This window comes from Falco biarmicus, chromosome Z, assembly GCF_023638135.1.
Source record: "Falco biarmicus isolate bFalBia1 chromosome Z, bFalBia1.pri, whole genome shotgun sequence".
NCBI lineage: Eukaryota > Metazoa > Chordata > Aves > Falconiformes > Falconidae > Falco > Falco biarmicus.
This window is the reverse complement of record NC_079311.1, coordinates 71953687-71973988: the sequence shown is the minus strand read 5'-3', so window position 1 is coordinate 71973988 and position 20302 is coordinate 71953687. Positions and strand designations below refer to the sequence as shown.

The 20302-nt window shown below is 38.1% G+C and overlaps 1 protein-coding gene across 1 annotated transcript in view; it reads right to left on the bottom strand.

The window, feature by feature from the left end:
• Window positions 1-3133: 3133 nt before the first annotated feature.
• CPLANE1 (ciliogenesis and planar polarity effector complex subunit 1) overlaps window positions 3134-20302 on the bottom strand; it is a 65852-nt gene continuing 48683 nt past the window's right edge. The window contains exons 37-51 of the mRNA XM_056324578.1: window positions 19568-19672; window positions 18992-19084; window positions 17778-17890; window positions 17324-17522; window positions 16807-17051; window positions 15045-15138; window positions 13213-13243; window positions 11679-11808; window positions 9685-9888; window positions 7946-8007; window positions 7353-7514; window positions 6096-6208; window positions 5664-5747; window positions 4094-4263; window positions 3134-3681 (exon numbers count right to left, since the gene is read on the bottom strand). Of these exons, the coding sequence (XP_056180553.1) occupies window positions 3541-3681; window positions 4094-4263; window positions 5664-5747; window positions 6096-6208; window positions 7353-7514; window positions 7946-8007; window positions 9685-9888; window positions 11679-11808; window positions 13213-13243; window positions 15045-15138; window positions 16807-17051; window positions 17324-17522; window positions 17778-17890; window positions 18992-19084; window positions 19568-19672 (1946 nt within the window). The 3' untranslated portion in view covers window positions 3134-3540. The remainder of the gene's footprint in view (window positions 3682-4093; window positions 4264-5663; window positions 5748-6095; window positions 6209-7352; window positions 7515-7945; window positions 8008-9684; window positions 9889-11678; window positions 11809-13212; window positions 13244-15044; window positions 15139-16806; window positions 17052-17323; window positions 17523-17777; window positions 17891-18991; window positions 19085-19567; window positions 19673-20302) is intronic.

Below are 20302 nucleotides of genomic sequence, written 5' to 3'. Positions count from 1 at the left end.
GACGGGGGGATCAAGTGCACACTCAGCAGGTTTTCAGACGACACCAAGCTGAGCGGTGCAGCTGACACGCCTGAGGGACAGGATGCCATCCAGGGGGACAGGCTTGAGAAATGGGCCCATGGGAACCTCATGAGGTTCAACAAGGCCAAGTGCAAGGTCCCGCACCTGGGCTGGGACAACCCTGGCCATCAGTACAGGCTGGGGCAGCCCTGTAGGGAAGGATTGGGGGTTACTAGTGGGTGAAAAGCTGGACGTGGCCCAGCAACGCCCACTCGCAGCCCAGAAAGCCGACCGTACCCTGGGCTGCACCAAAGGCAGCGTGGCCAGCAGGGCGAGGGAGGTGACTGTGCCCCTCTGCTCCGCTCTGGTGGGACCCCACAGGGGTACTGCATCCAGCTCTGCAGCCCTCAGCGCAGGGAAGACACGGACCTGTTGGAGTGGGTCCACAGGAGGGACACAAAGATGACCAGAGGGCTGGAGCACCTCTCCCGTGAGGACAGGCTGAGAGTTGGGGTCGTTCAGCCTGGCGAAAAGAAGGCTCTGGGGAGACCTTACTGCAGCCTTTCAGTTCTTAAAGGGGGCTTATGAGAAAGCTGGGGACAGACTTTTTAGTAGGGCCTGTAGCGACAGGACGAGGAGTAATGGTTTGAAACTAAACCAGGGTAGATTCAGAGGAGATGTAAAGAAGACATTTGTTTTTACCACGAGGGTGGTGAAAAACAGTGGGACAGGTTGCCCAGAGAGATGGTGGATGCTCCATCCCTGGAAACACTGAAGGACAGGCTGTAGGGGGCTTTGAGCAACCTGATTTGGCTGAAGATGTCCCTGCTGATTGGTGTGTGTGTGTGTGTGTGTGTGTGTGTGTGTTGGACTAGCTGGCCCTCACAGGTCCCTTCCAACCCAAACCATTCCATGATTCTGTTCTATGATCTGCAGAGTTAAGAGTCCATTACCAAAAAAAAAAAAAAAAAGGATGGCAAATATGACGAAGCAGACTCCAAAACATAATTAGCATATAGAAAGCAAGCTGAATGAAGAAGGAAAATGGTATTTACCAACTTATTTCTTTTCCAAAGTATTGTCTTCTGTAGTTTGGTGCTTGTGAAGAATCTTAAGCTTTCAAATTTGAACAGGAGCATTAGCTTCTATTTCAACTCTGCAAGAGAGACTTTGATCCTGAAAAGTACGAAAATAGTAAGGTAGCTAAATTGTAAAAAAGTGGAATTTGTAGATACATACACAGCTGCATTTTGACTAGAAATCTTTACTGAGACATTACAGAAAAAACACATTTTAATTTGTTTCTAAAAGGATGGAAGATTTTAGGTCTGAATTTAATAGTGTTTTACTTGTTTGATCCTCATAGCTTCCATGACAGCAGACACCTCCCGGAGTTATTTCTTAATTTGTATTTCAAAGTTTTATTTAGAGATCAGCGGAGTAAAAGGTCTTCCTCTCAGAAAAAACATACTGAAAAGTTCCACCTGTGGCCCTAAAAAGAAAAGAATCATAGATGAAGAGAAAGTGCAAGGAAACGTCCATCTGTGGAAGCAGCAGGCTTGAGAAGAGAGTTCTCGATGATCTTATTCCCATGTATCGGAGTGGATTTTCTTACTGCTTGGGCTCCGCAGGTGCAGCTCTGCCCAGGCACCTGCTTCCGTCGTCTCCAGCAAAGTGCCAGTTTGGCTCCGACCTTGTGTCTGGGAGGGCTTTGAACTGCCTCTCTGCCCTTCAGTCATTTGCGATGCTTTGGATCAGAAGGCAGTTAAAGAAAGGATTTCCTTCACACTGTTAAAATGGAATGAACTGCTCATCTCCGTTTTCAGTTCCTTTAGCGCCGTGAGATACACTGCTTGAAGAAAGTGGATGAGCCATCTTACTCCTGCAACCCTTCCGTAAGGAATGATCCTTCTTTCATTCATATCTGAGAGCGCTGCACCACATCTCAGCATTAAGGGATACGTGATGAAAGACTGTAATGGTCCTTCAAACGTCTTCAACACCTTTTTAATAAACAGCATTCTTCCACCTCGCTCTGCATTTCCTCCCCCACAACATTTTCATCTTCAGACATCTACTGTCCAGATCTGAATCCTCTAGTTTTCTTTACAAACAAGTAAGGCCCCCTAGGCAAACAGGTACACTGTCTTGGTAACCTGTATAACTCAACTGCTAGCAAACTACCATGTTTGTTATCTCCAGTCTTGCCTGGAGAGTGTCTTTTCAAAGGATTAATGTGTTTGTGCATCGCAGCATGTCCATTAGCCCCGACTGTGATTCTGTAACTATCACCCAAAACAAAGGCTGGAGAAAGACAGTTCGAGACTGTGTGAAGGCAGTTTCATGCTTTGGACTGGCCCTCTGAAGGTTTGCCATTTTCATTTGGAGATGATCACTCCCAGTACCAAGTTTTGCACTCTGGCCATTACTGTGGGACAAGCTGAAGCAGGTTTTGGGGACTGCTAAACATACACCACTGGTTTTGATATCTCAGCCCACAGAAACTGTCAGTATTATCCTGATATATGTGTATATGTTTCTTTGAACAATGCCTCTTGATGTTTGTCATGATGCTGCTTCACTTGGAAACATACCCTTTTTTCTTTTTTTTTAATATTACAGTATTGGGTGACAGTAATTAACCACTGGAAATTAACACACTTTTGACTTCCATGAAAATTTCAGATTTCTTCACTACAAAAATAAAAATTACTGCTGTTTGGAGTCACCACACCTGCATCTCTTCAGGCTACCATAACTAACTGGTGACTAGTAAACATATGGGAAATTTTTCTACAAACATGTGGGGGCTGCCAGAACAGCTCTAACAGAACAGCACTATATAGATGAACGTGGTATTTTTCCTTACCTCAGTAAATACGTATCCTTAGTGTCTTATACCAGTGTCTGATTTTGCTAACAAAAGTCTGTGTTCCGTTTATTGCTGCCTGACTATTTGTACTTCTTTCTATCAATCACTCAAACTCTTCTAAGATTTCTCTGAACTATTGTACAAGTAAGGTGGGTTTAAAATACCAGGGTAATTTGTGTGGACACACTTGTGCAGTCATAGCGCTACACAGCAGCAACAGCACTCCATGCGTAAATCACTTTACAGCAGAAACTAATAAACTCAGTTTTGTTAGATCAGTTTATTGCAACTGTTAAGTTACAAAAATAACTTCATCCATAATGACGTTAAATACTAAATACAAAAGGTAAACCAGTTGTGCAGAGCTGTTAAAATAGAACTTTTTACATATGTATGTTTTTAGGTAAAGTAGCTGACCCAGTTGTTCTTGTTTAGGAGTGCTGGTCTACATTTACAACTGTATTTAGTTCTTGTTGACCTGAAGACATATGGAATGCAAACTACATGTTAAGGAATTGCATTTCGTCTAGGCAAGACCGAAAACAGTAAGAATTTCTGTGCTGCTTAAGAAGAACACCAATGCAAGCCTCAATCCATTTTAAGTACAACAATTATTAATGAAACCAAACACCAGTAACTGGAAGTGCACAGCAGCTGAGAATTTTTTTTCACTTCTCTTCCACATCTGCTACCATAGCCTCGACTGCATTCCAGTCCAGTTTGCTGAGGATACTTCCCGTGCTTTCAGAAACACCATCAGTGTCCACAATGCCGAGAGGAGAGAAACTCACAGGATGCAGTGCAGACGCCTACTGGAGGAAAAGAAGATGAGCTGAGTCACTGCATGTCATTCGTGAACAAGACCTCTGTGTAGGTATCACCCCACTGCTTTGAAACCTCTCCTAATCAAGTTATGTATCTGATTATTCTGCAATAAATGCAATTTATTTTCCTGTTTATGCACGCCCATTAGTGTCTGCTGCCTAGGCAGACAACACACCTACGGAGCTGTTACAAAGAACACTGATTTTCAAGGCTCAGAAGAATGACTTTGCTTTTAAAGAAAAAATGTGTTTCTGTTGAATCACCACCATTTATGTGCCTCTGCATCTATCCCACCCACACATTTTGAATAGAAAACCACATTTCAACTAATGCAGAAGAAAACAAAGTGTTAAATGGCAGGCATCAAACCATTCCTAAAATAAGCACACATTCTACCTGAAACAAGGAGTCATGAGTATCCTGAAGTATTCTTTGGATGTCATCAGGCACCGTCCAAGGACTTACTACGTCTCGATCACTCTCTTGATCAACACCTTCCGTCTGAACTGCAGCAGCAACATATGCAGGCTTTTGTTTTGACATTCTGCTGACTCTGTGCTCAGCAGCTGAGGAGAAAACAAGCCAACAACAGCACTGTAACATTTCTTGTCATTTTCTTCTGAATGTCTTGAAACTTCAGCAAGAACAGAAACTCCAAGTTCTAAGAACTGAAGCTATGTGTAAACCCATACAGAACTAGCATGTCCTGTCATCTTGAAATGCTGTGGAGTTATGGTGAGAAAATGCTGCCGGTCCTTCCAGCCTCATGCTCTGACCTGTCTTGCCAGGGCAGAACACAAAGTGGAACAGGACTACACACGGTGCCTACAGCATCCAGGTCCTGTAGTGCAGTTTCCAAAAAGGGACATTACTACTTTATTTGATAGAGGGATAAAACTATATAAATCCTGTATTTGTGGCTTTTAGAAGACATGGAACTTTAGTGAAATTCTTAGCAGTGATGGGATATACTGGAGAAACACATATGAGACAGTGACATGAAATCAGAGAAAGATCATCTTTTATTAGTTTAAAAAGAGAATGTATTTGGACAGGAGAATGACTTTCCACACATACAGAGGTGAGTGAGCAATTCAGGAAAAATGCCTATCTGCTTACTGTTGCTTCTCTCCCTTTCCCGCATTGCCAACTCCAATGAATTGACATTTGACTAGCCAAACAGAATCTCTTATTGTCCCACTAGTATAATTCTGCTGTAAGGGGGAATGGAATCAACCCACAGTATTTCTTAAGTTTCAGATTGATTCTCTCCTTAATCCTTTTCTGTCTGATCAGAAATTCTGCTCTCGTAATCAAGTCCCGCATCTGTTAAAGGATCTGACTAGGAAGAAACATTTATGTGAGGAAACTTTTGTGGATCCACACCTACACGGACAGGCATAGGAAATAAAGATCACTAGAATCTGGTTTTGTTTTTTTTAAAAAAAACTTCACTCATAAGTTTTTCCACTCTAACTTTATCACAAAATACTATCTTAAACAGATAACGTACAAAGGCATAACAAAGATAATTCCTACATTAAAGAGCTCAGAAAGTAAGCACAGAAAGATAAGGGAGAGGCACAACATTTGTGTACTGTACTGCTAACTAACTTGCTCTCTGTGGGTTTCAGCTGAAAAAGAGACTCAAGTCTTCTGTCCCTCCTGACTTCATAAGCCTGAAATTAGCATATTTGCTTCAGTAATCTCGGAACTGCCATCAGGCTAAAACCACTCTGGAGGTAAACAGAAGTACCCACTGAAAACATTTTGCCAGTTTCTAACGCAAAGGATTTTTATGTGGGGGAAAAAGGATTATTTTTATTATTCTAAACTAATGCTGTATCTCAGGCCTGTGTTCCATAAATTCTATCCAGGATGTATTCTGAAACATGTTCTCTGTGTCTTAGTTTTCCCGTGTATTATGTAGCTGAACAGCACTATGTCATTGCTGTTTGTCACTTACACTGTCTAGAATTAACAGGACAGTTTGCAGCATTTCTCATTCTTCCTCTGGAAGTACTTTTCTGCGGGAGCACAGAGGCATTTCCTGGGAAGACAAAGAAAGCACTTCCTCTGTTAGGTGCAATAGATCAAAACTGCTCAAAAGTCACTTTAAAATTTTAATCTATGAACTAGCTTCCTGGATTACACAGTACTCTTGCTATGGCAACTTGAGCTACTTTGGATTTAGAAAGCGATGGTAAGGAAAGGCAATTCTCATCACTTAACAGGCCAACGACAGCACCAGTCCTTGCAAAAGCCTCAGGACAGGAAACCTCCAGGATTATAAATTTGCCTTTCTATAGAGGTATTGAAGTTCCTCCCTCCCAAAATCTGGCAGTAACATGAAGATCATCTTCAGTGTGTGCTTTCATTCAGAAAGTTCTGCTCTTACCCCTGGACTGTGTTGAACCAAGAGCTGGCATGAGATGGTGTACTTTTTGACTGAAGCTGGGTTTGGCAGCAATTCTGCTCCTTTCTGACAGACTGGGACTGTCTGGATGACCTCTACAAGAAAAACCAGTAACAAAACCCAAATAGTTATCACTGTCTTACCACATACATTCCTCCACACAACTTGGATCTAACAGAGCTTATTTCAGACAGGGCAAAAAGGTCACAGAAGTTACCATCAGCCCACTTAGCTAAGGATCAATATCACACGTTGCTTGTGGGGTCAGTAAGCCTCACCAGAACCAGAACTGCTGGCAATCAGTGAAGACATAGTAATTTGGCTTTACAAAGAGCCAGTTTAGGTGCAAGAAAACTTAATGCTTAAAAGTTACTGCCAATCTTAAAGTGGCTTCCTGCATGATATTCCTTAGTGTTTCTGATTCTGGCAGGGCTGATATACTTAAACTGCCCTTGGACACGACCAGCAGGCTCTGTACAGCACTGACCACATTCAGTTTAATGCTCTATCCTGGAACTTTGTCTATCAAAAAGAGATGCAGAAATATTTAAGTCTGGAAGTTACAAGACTAAGTACACAGTTCCTCTTATTATTCTGGAGAACATAAAACTGTATGTAGAAGAAGAAAATGTATACTGCAATATTCACCTGGATTACATATACACACACGTGACGTTAATGCCATCAAGTAGAATAAATTTACTATTTATAACAATCAAATATCACCATCTCCTCAAAGGGCAATAAGCACCAAAGTGCAAAAGAAAGAACAAGTAAAATCCTAGGTCATGAAATAAATTAGAAAGGAAGAAAGTAAATCTAGAGTTTGCTGAACTCTTACTAGTCTATATGTGTGCACAGGAGTGGTTCTATTTGCTTCTTGCTTGTTACTAGATGCTCTTAGGATCATTAACTATGTTTCTGGCTATAGTCCAGTGGAATTGCTGTTGAGTGAAATGGGTTAGGACATTGATTACATTGATTACAGAGTTGACTTATTCTGTGCTCTGAAAAGCATTTTTAGGGATCCCTCCAAGATCTGCGCTAATGGTTATAAGAAGAGTGGTGCAAAAACTTAAGACTCCTCTGATCTAGACAAAGTGTACCTGCCAGATTCTGCCAGAACATAAAGCTTCTCTCAAGCTAATCCTATACTAACTAGCTAGAAATTGCAGACAAATTTCAAGTGTGGTAAAGACACCGATACATCACAGCAGGTGCAACGCTTAAAGCTGTTACCTTTTAGCAGATGCTATACACCTGCTGTACTCTTGAGGTGATCTTGTCCTGGACAATGGTCTACACTCATTTGCAGGTAACACCATTGCTTCAGATAACATTTCATTCATCAGAGAAAGTGCCTGGGATATTCTCACACTGTGATGTTCAGAAAACAGGGCTCTATGGAGAAATAAGATTACATATTAACTCAAGCTATCACTCATCTAATTGCAACTAGTTTGTGAGTCTTGTAAGGCTACACGGTAATCAGAAAAGAAGAATGTATTTTTACAACTTCAGAGAAGATATACTAACCCTTTTAAGATCATTAGCAAAAAGCTAAAACATTTATTAACAATGGATTTGCCAGAATAAATGATTCAATGTTGGGGTGTGTGTGAAAGATACTTGGAAAGTGAAAAATACAGTCAGAGGATGAAACATGTTCACAGTTTTCCTAAATGGTAAAGCAAACTTGATTTATTTATGCTTTTGGTTGAAATGCCATTCATATCTGAAGTTTCATAGACAAAATAGTTAAAAATACCTCTTCCTTCAGACTAGAAGATCAACATGTAAGAATACCACAAGTTACATTTACAGCAACTTACTTGTCTTTTTCTTCTTTCTTCTTCTGGAATAATTTAATGTCCTTTGAGGTAGGACTATGATGCTGTGCAAGAAAGCATAATAATCATTAACTTATTCTGTATTGTGGTTTCATTCCAATCTCTTGCTCTCAAAATGTAGACCTATTTGACTTGAAAGTTACTGTTTAAGACACTCTCCAGAATGAAAAGCAGTATGAAAGCTTATGTCCCCACCAGGAAACTCGGGTAATATTGGCTCTATAAACTGCCAGTCTCTCAAAATAAGTGAAAGTTTGCAGTCACACTTCCCATAGCTCATATGATTAAAATACTAACATTCCTATGGAGATGTCTTCACTGTCAAGCTCAAAGTCTCAGATGGCCTCATCTTCAGTTTCCTAAAAATCAGTGACATTGCTAACAGTAACTAACCTAAAAAAACATGGCAAGGTTGCACTTTGACCTGTGTTTGCGAGAGTGCAATTTGAGTTTTTTTAATGCTTTCTTCTAAAAATAAACCCACCAAAAGCTGAGATTCCTTCCATCTAATGAGTCCAGTAGAAAAACCTGTAACAAAAGCATCTAGTAGATATTCATGGGTTGGAAACACAGGAGAGGGAGAAAAGCAGGACCCGTTTTTTGTGAATCACTTCTCGCTACACATGTACAAGAGAGCAGCCAGGTTCAACTCTGGCTGTTTAAAACCAGGGGAAATAAATGTATTTCATAGATGAGATCTGTTACCCCAAAAGTGATTACAACTGAATTATCTAGTAACTGGAAACTTCTCTGTATCACATGTTTGCTGCTTGGGAGCAAAAGCAGTAGAGCTTCAGCATGGAAGAATTTACAGCACACCCTGCATTCAACTGGTGAGTAAAAAGTATAGGGATATATTTGCTATTGCTAGGTCTCATCTTCTGTAACCCTGGAGCTTCCCCTGACTCAGCAGTGTCTTTCCAGGTTCCAAAGGTATCCAGGTGACAAATGGACACTTTAAGACTTCATACTGACTACGAACTTATTTCTGAACTAATCTTGTACCTTTTTCCCTCCCTTCAGTTATTTCCAGCACAGTGCAGATCAGAAGAGATGTATCAGGCCATAAATGTGTTTTCACTAATTAAACTTAAAATTAAAAAAAATTTTGGTAGGGAAGACACTGTTTGCTGAGCCTGTATTGAAACCCGCTTTCAACAAAAAAATAAATCAGGTACTTGAGATATATGCCATATTCTAACATCTCTGCTGACCCTCTTTAATTGCATACATTTCTTTGTGTGTGAATGACAAGGATGGGTCCTCTTGGGTTCGTAAAGGATGCTGGCATCTGAACTCTGCTTTTTAAATTCAGTGGGTGTTTTTGGAAGGTGTGGGGGAAGATGGAAAAAGATGTGAACACATCTTCACAACTCCTGTAGTTACCACTCCCTGACAAAATATAGCTCTTATCAGTGAATGCTACAGTTATGTCCATTACAGTCACGGGGCTGCAATTCCCGAATCTAGAGCTGGGGGACAGGTTGCAACTGCCACGGGCAGGCAGTTGTCGTTACTGCAGCCTGTGAAGAACACTGGAGTATTCGCTTACTGATCACTTCTGACAGAACTATGGCCAGCTCCAATGAAATAAAGTTATACAAATAAAGAACCCATTAAATAGGAAAAAAATCACCAACAGCCTTTATATTATCTAACCTGAACAATCAACACTCGTACAATACATAACAGTTACTCTTCAAGATACCCATTATTCTTACCACGTTCTTTCTTAGATTGAATGGATTACGCTCCTTCTGTCGCTGTTCATCTCGTTTCTTCACATATTCTCTCATTCTTTCCTTTTGCTTTTTTTTCATCCAGGCTTGTATCTCCTTCTTCTCCTTCTCTGTTCTTTGAGAATGTCCAGCAGGAAAATCATGAACCCTGAGAGCAGATGTAAATGGGAAATAATCTAGCATATCCTTTAAATTGCAAAGAATTGCAACTACACAATACAGTAAAAATACAGCAATCTCTTTAAATTATGAGCCAGCTGAAAGCCTAAGTAACAAACAACAGGAACTTTCTTTTCTGCAAAATTTTGCTTCATAAAATCCTGGCACAAAAGTAATTTCCAAGATGTCTCCTAATTTTTTTCTTATATTTATCAACTACATTCAGGTAATAGGACCAAAGCTTTGAATGTGGACTACCTGTTATTGACTTCATAAGAAAACCACCACAGAAAAAAGTGCAAGTCATTTTGCTTTGATCTTTCATTTTTAAGTATGTATGGTTTAAGTATGTAAAAAGAAAAAAAGACTGATGAGATGCTATTATCCCTTTTGTTCCCTCCCCTCAACCTACGAGTTCCATCACAAGTCTGTCTATACAAAGTAATTTTAAAAACTCTAACAGAGCATACTAACAACAGAAAAACACAGTCAATAAGAAATGCTAACGTAACTTTACCCTCAGAGTTTTTCAGAAATATCTGCAGTAGTCTTTAACATAAGCAGCAGGGTAACAGGTATTTTCTTCACTGTCAAATTAAAACCACTGACCAAAAAATTAAATACGGTATTTTCCAAGAGAAGTGTTTCAATTTCAAATGCCTGATTTTTTGCAGACCTTTTTGAAACTTCTCTCATTTTCAAGACTGGCTGGCTCTAGTAATTCCAGAATCATCAGATATGATCATAGCAAAATGAGATAATCATAGTAGCTGCAGTTCAACTGAAAGCTTATCTATTGAAGCACTGAAAGTCCTCAAGGGATCAGAAGAACTCTGACATATTTGAATATGATTTACTTTATGGCAAAGGGAATTGTCATTATCAGAAGTATTTACAGTCACATGTGAAAACAAGGAAGTGAAATTAAGTTGTCTTTAGGTTTTTGGTCAGGCTTGATTAAACACTACTTGAATGCATTTCTGAAATTTTCAGTAATTATGAAAACATTCATATAATTGCACAACAGCTAGCAACATCTATATGTTGACATACCCATTATTAACGTGTTTGGAATTCTCGAAGGATCAGAAAGATGTTGTGATCTGTGCACCAATTTAGGTTTAAAGTTCTTAAGCTCCTTTCAAAATTCAAATACATGTTAGAACAAGTAGACCAGAGCACAACACTCTACTCTACTTGAATGAATCACTAAACCATCCTGAAACACATTATCTTAAGCTGGTGTGAACTGTTGCACCAACAGAACAGATTGTTTGGCATCCTGAACAGCTGTATTTTTGCCTTGTAAGCAAGCGGTATCACAAACAGGCATAGAAAACACCTGTCATTTCAACCTATCTCATCAAAGAGCACAGCTGATTTTATAAATAACAGTCAGGAAGGTACAGAAATCTCCAGCAGGGAGGAGAACATGACAAGCTGGAGTATGGGGCTGGAAGCTTCTGATGCTGCTTTGCCACTGATGGGAAATTTCTATTCTGCCTTTCAGAACCACTTTAGAATGCTCCAGTCCCCTTGGCTGAATTGAATCTGCTGTACATATAGAGTTCTGCTCCAGTCTATACCTGGTAGGACACGCAAGCAGGAAGGAAAGAATTTCAAAACCAAAATAATAAAAAACAATTAGCACATTTGACAATAATGGCCAGTAAAACAGTGGCTATTAAACAGTTCTAATACTAGTCACACTGACATAAACTCAAATCACATGCTTGCTTCCATTTTTACAGTGTGTGAGCTATGAGAGTAACAACCAGAGTTAAAATGATTTAGCTAATGCATAATAAAAAACAGGCAGAGATTTTCTTATCCTGTATTTTTGGAAAGCCCAGCTCTGACGGAGACATGTCACCTTCTACTACAAGATCCCTAATGATGTCAGTAACACCACTCAGACCAGTAATTTGCAGGGGATCTTCTAAAAAGCTTGAAGTTAGGCAGAGGTAAAAACAAGTCACTAATTTAAAGCAGAACATGCCTGCGAGAACAACAAGCTAAAATCCTTCCTTTCATGCTTAAAATGAGAATATTCAGGTTGTTTTACCAGAAGCCTTTGGACTGAATTTTCCACCCCCTACATCTCACTGTGTTAGTGCACACAAGCAATACCCAGACAGCGTGTGTACATGCACCACTGTCTTTAAAGTTACCATCCATCACCTTAGCTTCAGTGTCGCCATGTACACTTCAGCCAGCTTTACAGTCTCCCAGTGTGGATGGGACAGCACGAGCGAGACCTGACTAACATCAGGGGTACTGCAGCAGAGGGCTTCGAATAAACCATCCAGAAACATGGCCCCATGCAGAGCTGAACTGCCTGAGCTCCACCGGGGTGCATGAACATGGCTGGTCCAGAGGAGGCTGAGCCTGGCAGCCCAGAAGGCCAAAGCACCCACACGGCAAACCCTGTACTGCCACCCATGCTGAGGTAAGACTGTGGGATGCTCCCGTTTTTGGGAGTCCCAACTCTCAATGACCTTCTGAGCAAGAACCAGCGTTAGTGAGAGAATATTTTTACTTAAATTCTGCCCTCAATAAAAAACCCCAAGGCTCATTTAGTTTATAATTAAAAGCTAGTTTCTTCAAGTTACTCTTTTGAGTAAAAATCACCACCTACTGAAGTTTATTGCCTCATACCCATCCTCAAGGTTATGTAATTGTTCCCTATCTACTTCAGTCACAACGAGCAGCTTCACTTAAAATGCTTTAAAAATAAATGGAACCATTCAGTTTACTGCTATGCTTCAAGAAAAACTGTAACAGTGGGCAACTGAGCAGAATGACCAGGAAGAAAGGGAAGCCAGCTACTGTTTTCTACTGCACAACTGGATCCAGAAGACTAATGGCAGTTAACAGTAAAAAATCTGTATGTCAGAGCACTTTATTTAATGCATAAGATCATTCCAGTTTTGAAAGCTTCAGTCCGTTGCTTTACACTGGTCATACGGTAACACTTCAAGAACTCTTCTCTAGTTAATAGCTGACCTTAGTAGACAATTGCTAGCAGCAGTTACATGTACTTGTTCGAAAATACAGTGTTTTGCAAATCGGAGAAATAATAAATGCACACAGACAATAGCAACACCTACATTAACAGCTATTACTTGGAACTAAAAAGCAACTTTGAATGCTTCTGCAGCTTTTGCATAAAGTAACTAATAGGCACTATCAAAGTCAGCGTTAAATGTCTGAAATTCTATTAAGAAGGCTTTCCTTCAGTTTCCAAATGAATGCCTACATTTTTATGTAAGTGATAGTTCCACCTTGACAGTGCCCTTTTTAGTAGGACTTAAACAAATTTTCAACAAAACAGATGTCAAAAATACATACCTATCACTTAGGTCTCTGCATATGTGAAAGCCTGAAACAGAAACAGCCCTTGTTAATAAAAGCCTTGCACTCGCACACAAACTAATATTACATACATTGAACACCCTGTGGGATGAAATGCAGAAATATATTAACCTGAATACACTGACACTAAAAATAAATGAATATTGTACTTAATGACATGGGTTGGATTAACTGGGATCTCAACTCTCTAGAACACAGGAGGATGACAGAGATGGTAAGATAGCTTTGGGAGGAAGCTATGAGTGTACTGTGGCCCTCCACATACTTTTACTCATGTGCAATTAACTAAATAATTACAAATCAGCAAAGTGATGGGTTTCAGAAATAAACCCAAGGTTACTAATTTTCTTTCAGTAATAGTGAATTTGAGTACAATATAATGTACTTGTAAAAGAGTACAAGTATAATGCACACTGCTGAACTGTTTTCAGGGCTTTGTGATACTGTTCTGTCACGTAATGTATAAACTCATTATCAATGCACATCCATGAAGCCATTCTAAATAATGCAATCTAGAAAGACTGACAACTGACATGAGCTCACTGGCATTATGTAACATTCTGTATAACAGCAATGAGAAAGTATTACACCAGGAAGAAAAGGTTTACTTATTTTTAAAAGGAGAAAAAGAGTAAAATAAGTAATAAAGATTATACTAGAAGATGACTTTATGCCACTGGGAAAGTCAGAAGCAGAGGCTGCAGAGGCAAGGGAGTGTACTTCCAACGCAGAACAACCGGGTACAGGATACTCCAAGTTTAAGCCCTCCTTGTCATCACCTGCAGTATCTTCAAAAATCATGCCCCTTAAATAATGTTCTGATTCCATGAAAAAATAATAAGTATAGTAATTAGTGTAGGCCAATGAAAAAAAACCCAGAATGCAAAAACTATCACTCATACATATTTATTAGTGGCATATTTAGTTTATCTGTCAAACAACAACCTGAACTTAGATCAGTTGTGCCTACCTATGAAAGAGCACCCACCAAAAGCTGTGATGTATGTACTGGTCCTGTACATGTGAACAAAGACCAAATTATGAGTTGCTCTGTGTGAGGCTAATGGACATCTTAAATATTGTCTTACGTATAAATACAGATATAGTAATCATTTTGTTCTACCACTTGGCTTTGTATTTCATAAGCAGATTAGACTATGTTTTGGTATGAATGTAAAGGGGACCTTAAGCACGTACCCCTAGCATGCTCCTTCTTGGTACAGTATGGTAACTATAAGTAAAGAGGTACTATCTAGTCAATTGTTATATAAACAATAAACTACTCAATACATCAGCTCTAGCAAATAGTTAAGCTGATGCAAGCTTTTATTAAAAACGGCAGATATTACAACTAAATAGCCACCAAAGATGCATGAAAAAAGTTTCTTTATATACACAGAGAAAAACATTTGTTTATATATACAGAGAAAACCTGAGGACAAACTTCATATCCTTTCACATCAGCAAGCAAAGCACTCATAAGCAACATGTTTAGATTTTATGATACAATAGAAATACAGACTATCATCTTTAAAATCTTATACTGAAGTCCTGCATTCTGGTTCTGGAAAACATCAAAATATACAGGTATTTTCAAATGCATTTTCCTTGAAGCAGGACCTGTTAATATTCATATTTTCTACCTTTGATTTTATTTCTCTCTCTCTCTCTCTCTCATATTTTTGATTTTTTGTTCAGATTTCAGTAACAACTTTTGGGATTGTATTAAACTTCAACAGTCATTAAAAGTTAGTCAAATTTAATACTCAACTGCAAGTTTACTATCCTTCTGTTAACTGAACACATACCATCATCAATGACTCTAGCATCTTCAGAGAATGAAGGACGAGCACCAAGGTCTGAATTGGCAGCCATTTCAAAATCTTCTATTATTTTCACTAGCTATAAATGAAACCCAAAAACTAAATAACCATACATTCTTCAAGGCATCTCTGAGACTTGGACTGCAGTTATTAACGCAAAGTTTGCTATAAATATATTTTTTCCTCAGAATCTTACAAACATTTTAATGAGGTATACTGATTCAAAACCAAATAAAATAGTTCAGGAATCAAAGCAGCTTAAGTAGATTGATTTCATCTAAAGAGTTCAATCTTGTGGGCCCTTACGCTGAGAAAATACATATGAACTGTATTATTCTTGTGAACAGTTTTACTTCTATTGATCACGTTATTTTTACTTTTAGAGCAGCTGAATTTTCCACTACCTCTTATCTAAAAACCACAGAAAGATAAATATTTCCATGTTCTTCATAGGTCAGGAGTTTCCTGAAGTTCAAAACTAGAAAATGAAAACTAAAGCTGACTAACCTAGACAGAGACATTTCACTGAACATTATCTTTACAAAGAACAGGCCTCAAAACTGATTTCTAGTACCTAAGGAATTGTTATAAAAGGAATGACCAACCAGTGTGCACTGGGTAAAATAGAAATCAGGTGTTTATCTTCAGGATTTGGCCAGATATCCAGAAGTTTTAGAACCCAAATGCAGCAAAATGCCGCAAAGAGTATGCGAAGATTTTTTTTTCTCACTACAGGCTTTTAAAAATCTGGCTAGATAATCACCTTGATGAAGGATGTAAGGGATTAAATAATCCACCATACTTTAGTAACTGTGTGTAGGGGACACAACGAGGTCCTTACATTTCTGTGAATATATGGAAGGACAGGCAATGGACACTATTATTTTGAACCATTATACAAAAAGTAGATGCTGTGGAATTAATACAGTGTTACTGAATTCATTCTGTATTTAGCCAGGTCTACAGGAATTGGAAACTGACTTAGTTTTCTTGATGTGTGAAGAAGAATTTTTTCTTATCAGCTAGGTAAAATCAGAACTACTAGCTCATTTTTAGATCAGTCACTTTCAGTTTACTCTAAACTTAATAAAAAAGTCAAAGTAATGTGAAGAAATAATTGCCAGCATTCCCCATTTCACATACACCTGAAGTCAGCCACACCTGAAAATCTAGGCAACCTAAACCACATACAATATTAAGAGGTCAGTCTGTTAAATAATTGTAACTTTTTATTGTTATTTCTGTCATGACCTATAAAATAGTAATTCCTGAATTATATCAGGTGTAAGATCACCTGAATGCGCTATGTCCAAAATGCATTTATTTCCCTTTTATAGTTAGATTTATAAAGATGTTAAATGCAAGTATTTTATGAAATAAATAGAAACAAGTTCCAGAAAGTCTCATAATACTGTGCAGAGGCACAACTGCAGAAATCTTTGCCAATAAGGTATCCTGCTCAGCCTGAACTTTTGTGCTATTCCATTTTCCCAGTTACAGAGAGATTAAATATATTCTGCCCATTCACTAAGAACATCACCGTTCTGACCAGCATGTGGTCCACCATAAATAACTGTCAGCCAACAGATGCAGCATTAGATGTGAAAGAATCGTATCTTATTCCTGATCTCTCCCAACACATACTAAGCAATTTGAAAATCATCACTCCAAAATTTAAATTGTCCTTAGCTAAATGAAGTTACAGAACGAACTGTTTAGGACACAACAGTTAGCAGCAAGAACTCACCAGTTTGGTATTTCTGAAATCCTCCTCCATATTTTCTGTTATGTTCTGTAGTGTCTGTAATTGCATATCTATTTCCTGCTGCTTTGTGGAAAAGTATTCTTTGCCAATTATTTTGGATGGAAGCCCTGAAGAAGGAAAAGTTCCGTCATCTTCATGTAACATGTTCCAAGTTAAACTGTCTGCAGCAGAATTTGACTTCTTATCTTCCTTTTGCACTTGGCTTGATATATTTTTCAGATGATCATCTTGAAATAAAAAAAAAAAAAAAGTGCACTAACGTCACTGAAAAAACTGCAAACATTTAAGTAATGCAATTCATTAGGCATAGCTGTGCTATACCTGATAGTATGTTTTAGGAAGCAGGAATCATCACAGAAATCAAATGTATAAACATTTTGATGTGTAAGACTAAAATAGCAGGAGGCGAGCTGGGAAAAGGCTGCAAGTTTACTGTGGAAAAGAGTACTACAACAGAAGTCCATAGCTTTTTTTCTGACGTAAAAATGAAATGGTTTACCTTTCTTCCAAAGTGCCTCGGGTGGAACTGCATTATTAACAGAAGCTGCCGTGTGATCAAGTTTTGCAGTAGATGGAATTTCAAAGTTAGCATTTTGCTGTGCAGTAGCTGTCTCTTCTGCAGACTCAGGTATCATGGGCAAATTGTTAAGGATGTCACTGTCTTCAATGTCAATCACACTGACATACTTATGTTCACTCTAAACAAGAAAAAGACTATGATCAATTATAAAGCATTTGCATACATTGTTTATAGTACATGGTTAACTATTTCCTGTATTTACCTCTTACCACTTTGCATTGAAAGACTTTTTGTTTTGGAGACAAAATAACTACAATCTTCCCTAGGGTGTTACACAACTGTCCCATCCAGATATAAAAAACACAAATTAATGAGGTAAGACAAACAGCACACTTAAAATGTCTTTTAACCATATGTACATTGGATCACTAACCAAATCAGGTGCATCTGACAGAAAGCATGACAAAGGTCTCTCATTCACTTGAGTGGGGAATCTCAGGTTTAAATACATGTCTGGTGGTAGTATCTCAAATGCACTAGATGATTCTGTGAGAAAAGAGTAATAGTATTATATTTACAGTAAAAGCCAGGAAACATCAGACAAAACTGTCTGGAAACAGGTCTACATTCTCTAAATGATAAGGAAAGCTCTGATCAGCACTTCTTTTAAAAACTATAGACAATGTACCTTAATAGTTTTCTTCAATGTTTGCTTCTAACAATAAAGTACTAAATTATTTTTCATTTTGGTGACAAATTAGCAGAAAAATACTCAAAAGATTAAAATTAAAGCAACAAGCTGCAGTCTAAAGTGCTATTTATTTCCAGTTTGCTCCTGAATAGGTTGAAAAAAAATAACCTGCATCTTTACTTGATCCAAATAAATGACACTACTTAGCTAGACAGACCTCTCTAAGAAACTATCTGCAAGAAGTCATGTGATGCAGTAAAATAATCTTCCAAATGGAACAACACTGCTGAATTTTAAAAGAAAGGAAAAATTAGTATCCTCACTTGGTACCGCAGGGAAAATACTTAGCTACTGAATTCTTCTATGTAGTACAGTTTATCAAGGACTTATAAAATGGGGAGAAAACCCACATCAAAACAAATCTTCTTTAGCTCAAAATCAGTAACCTTCTATTCTTCGTGCTACAAACTGACCCAAAGGATGACTGATGGGAAGTAAAATTCCTACTTGAGACTGGAACACTGTTACTTGGCATATAGCTATTATGTAACTTAGCAGATGTGAAGATCAACTGTATAATCAGTTGAGTTACTACAGCTCCATTTCATGTGGAGCTGTGATCTATCTTAACATCCTACTGGTCAATCCATTTGGTGTACAGAACAGCAACTCCCCAAGAGAAAGTGGCACTAAAATCAAGCTAAAATTCACAAAGGTACCACATCATTCAGGAATACAAGAAGATAGTTACGCTACACCATGAAATATTCCAGCCAAACTTTTCATAAACAATATTACGATTATTTCACATTTGGTCTCCAGAAGTCGGACAAATTAGCATCTTCTTATCTACATCCTGCATTAAGTGACTTTGTGTACAAAATCCATGTTAACATTGTAGTATTTTTATAGACTTCCCAAACAACAAATGAAGTAGCGAAAGACTGAAGCCACACCTGACACAGGAACAGAGTTGACTGATTCATTTTTTTGGACTTCAGAAACCTCACTGCAAGCACTGATTCCAACATCCCGATATGATTTGAGCACTTGATAGGAAAAAAAACAAAACCAAAATGCATGAATTTTAAGGAAAGTAAAGACACGGATGGCATTATCTGAATGTGCGTTTCTGATTTCTCAGCTCACAATCAAAGCAAAGTTGGGGGGAAGAGGCAGGGAAACAGTTTCAGTCACATGTAAAACACTGTCTAAAATGCATTTAGATAAAGTCAAGCTAGTTAAAAGGAGCTTTTAGAAAAAGTCACAGCAGAAGTACTTACAGAAAGCATGTAGAAACTCTTACATAATTGCACCAGTAGGATTTTTATTTATAATTATTTCAACTAATACTTTGTAATTTATATTCCAGTATCTTGTGGTTTAATACTTTTTGAAACAAAATGTTACAGCATGAAAAACTCTTTTTCCATTTAAAAATTTACTCTACTTTGGAAGCTGGCCAAATATCACAATTAACAAGATTCAATACTAGAAACAGTTGGTTACTGTAGCACACAGGTAGCACTTACCTGGGTGAGTATTTGTACTTGCATCCTGCGTTTCTGCTGGTTTTTTTCCTGTAGCAGCCATGTAATGTAGATCTGCTGAAGTAGTAATTGCTTCTCCCACTGTGTCTAAAGTATGATAATACATTAAAAAAATGCAAGAATTAGAAACCTATGAAAGCCATGATATTAACTCAAAACTAAGGGCTCCAACAGATTCTTCTTTGCATTTCTCAAAATAATTTTAACCTTTCTCTAAGCATACTTCATGAATGAAGTCTGTATTCCTGCCTTATGAATATGCTACTGTATTGAAACTTACAAGGGTACACTGAACTAAAATCAAGGCTCAGTTTGGACATGTAATTTTAAAATTAAGTATTCTAGTATGCTGTACAGTAACAGTTTGTTTCATATTTTAAAAGGGAACAAATATTTATGATGTGTATACCTTTATTCATGTTTCTACAGAGCTCTGCAAGACACTATTTCTCTAAGGCCAAATTTCAGATAATGGATTGCATTTTTTCCTCTGATAGGACTAAATATTGTGCTGAATTAATGTACTAGAAAGAAACAAATCTTTCTACAGCCATGCCTTCAGTTTGAAAGCTAGAATTATTGTAAACAGTTTCTTTTAAAAAAGCATTAAATTTAATGTAATAGAATATCCAGGCAAATAATACTGGAAAAATATCTTTTAAAAACAAATAAATTGATTTAGAATTTGAAAGCATTCTTCTGATGAATCACATGAAC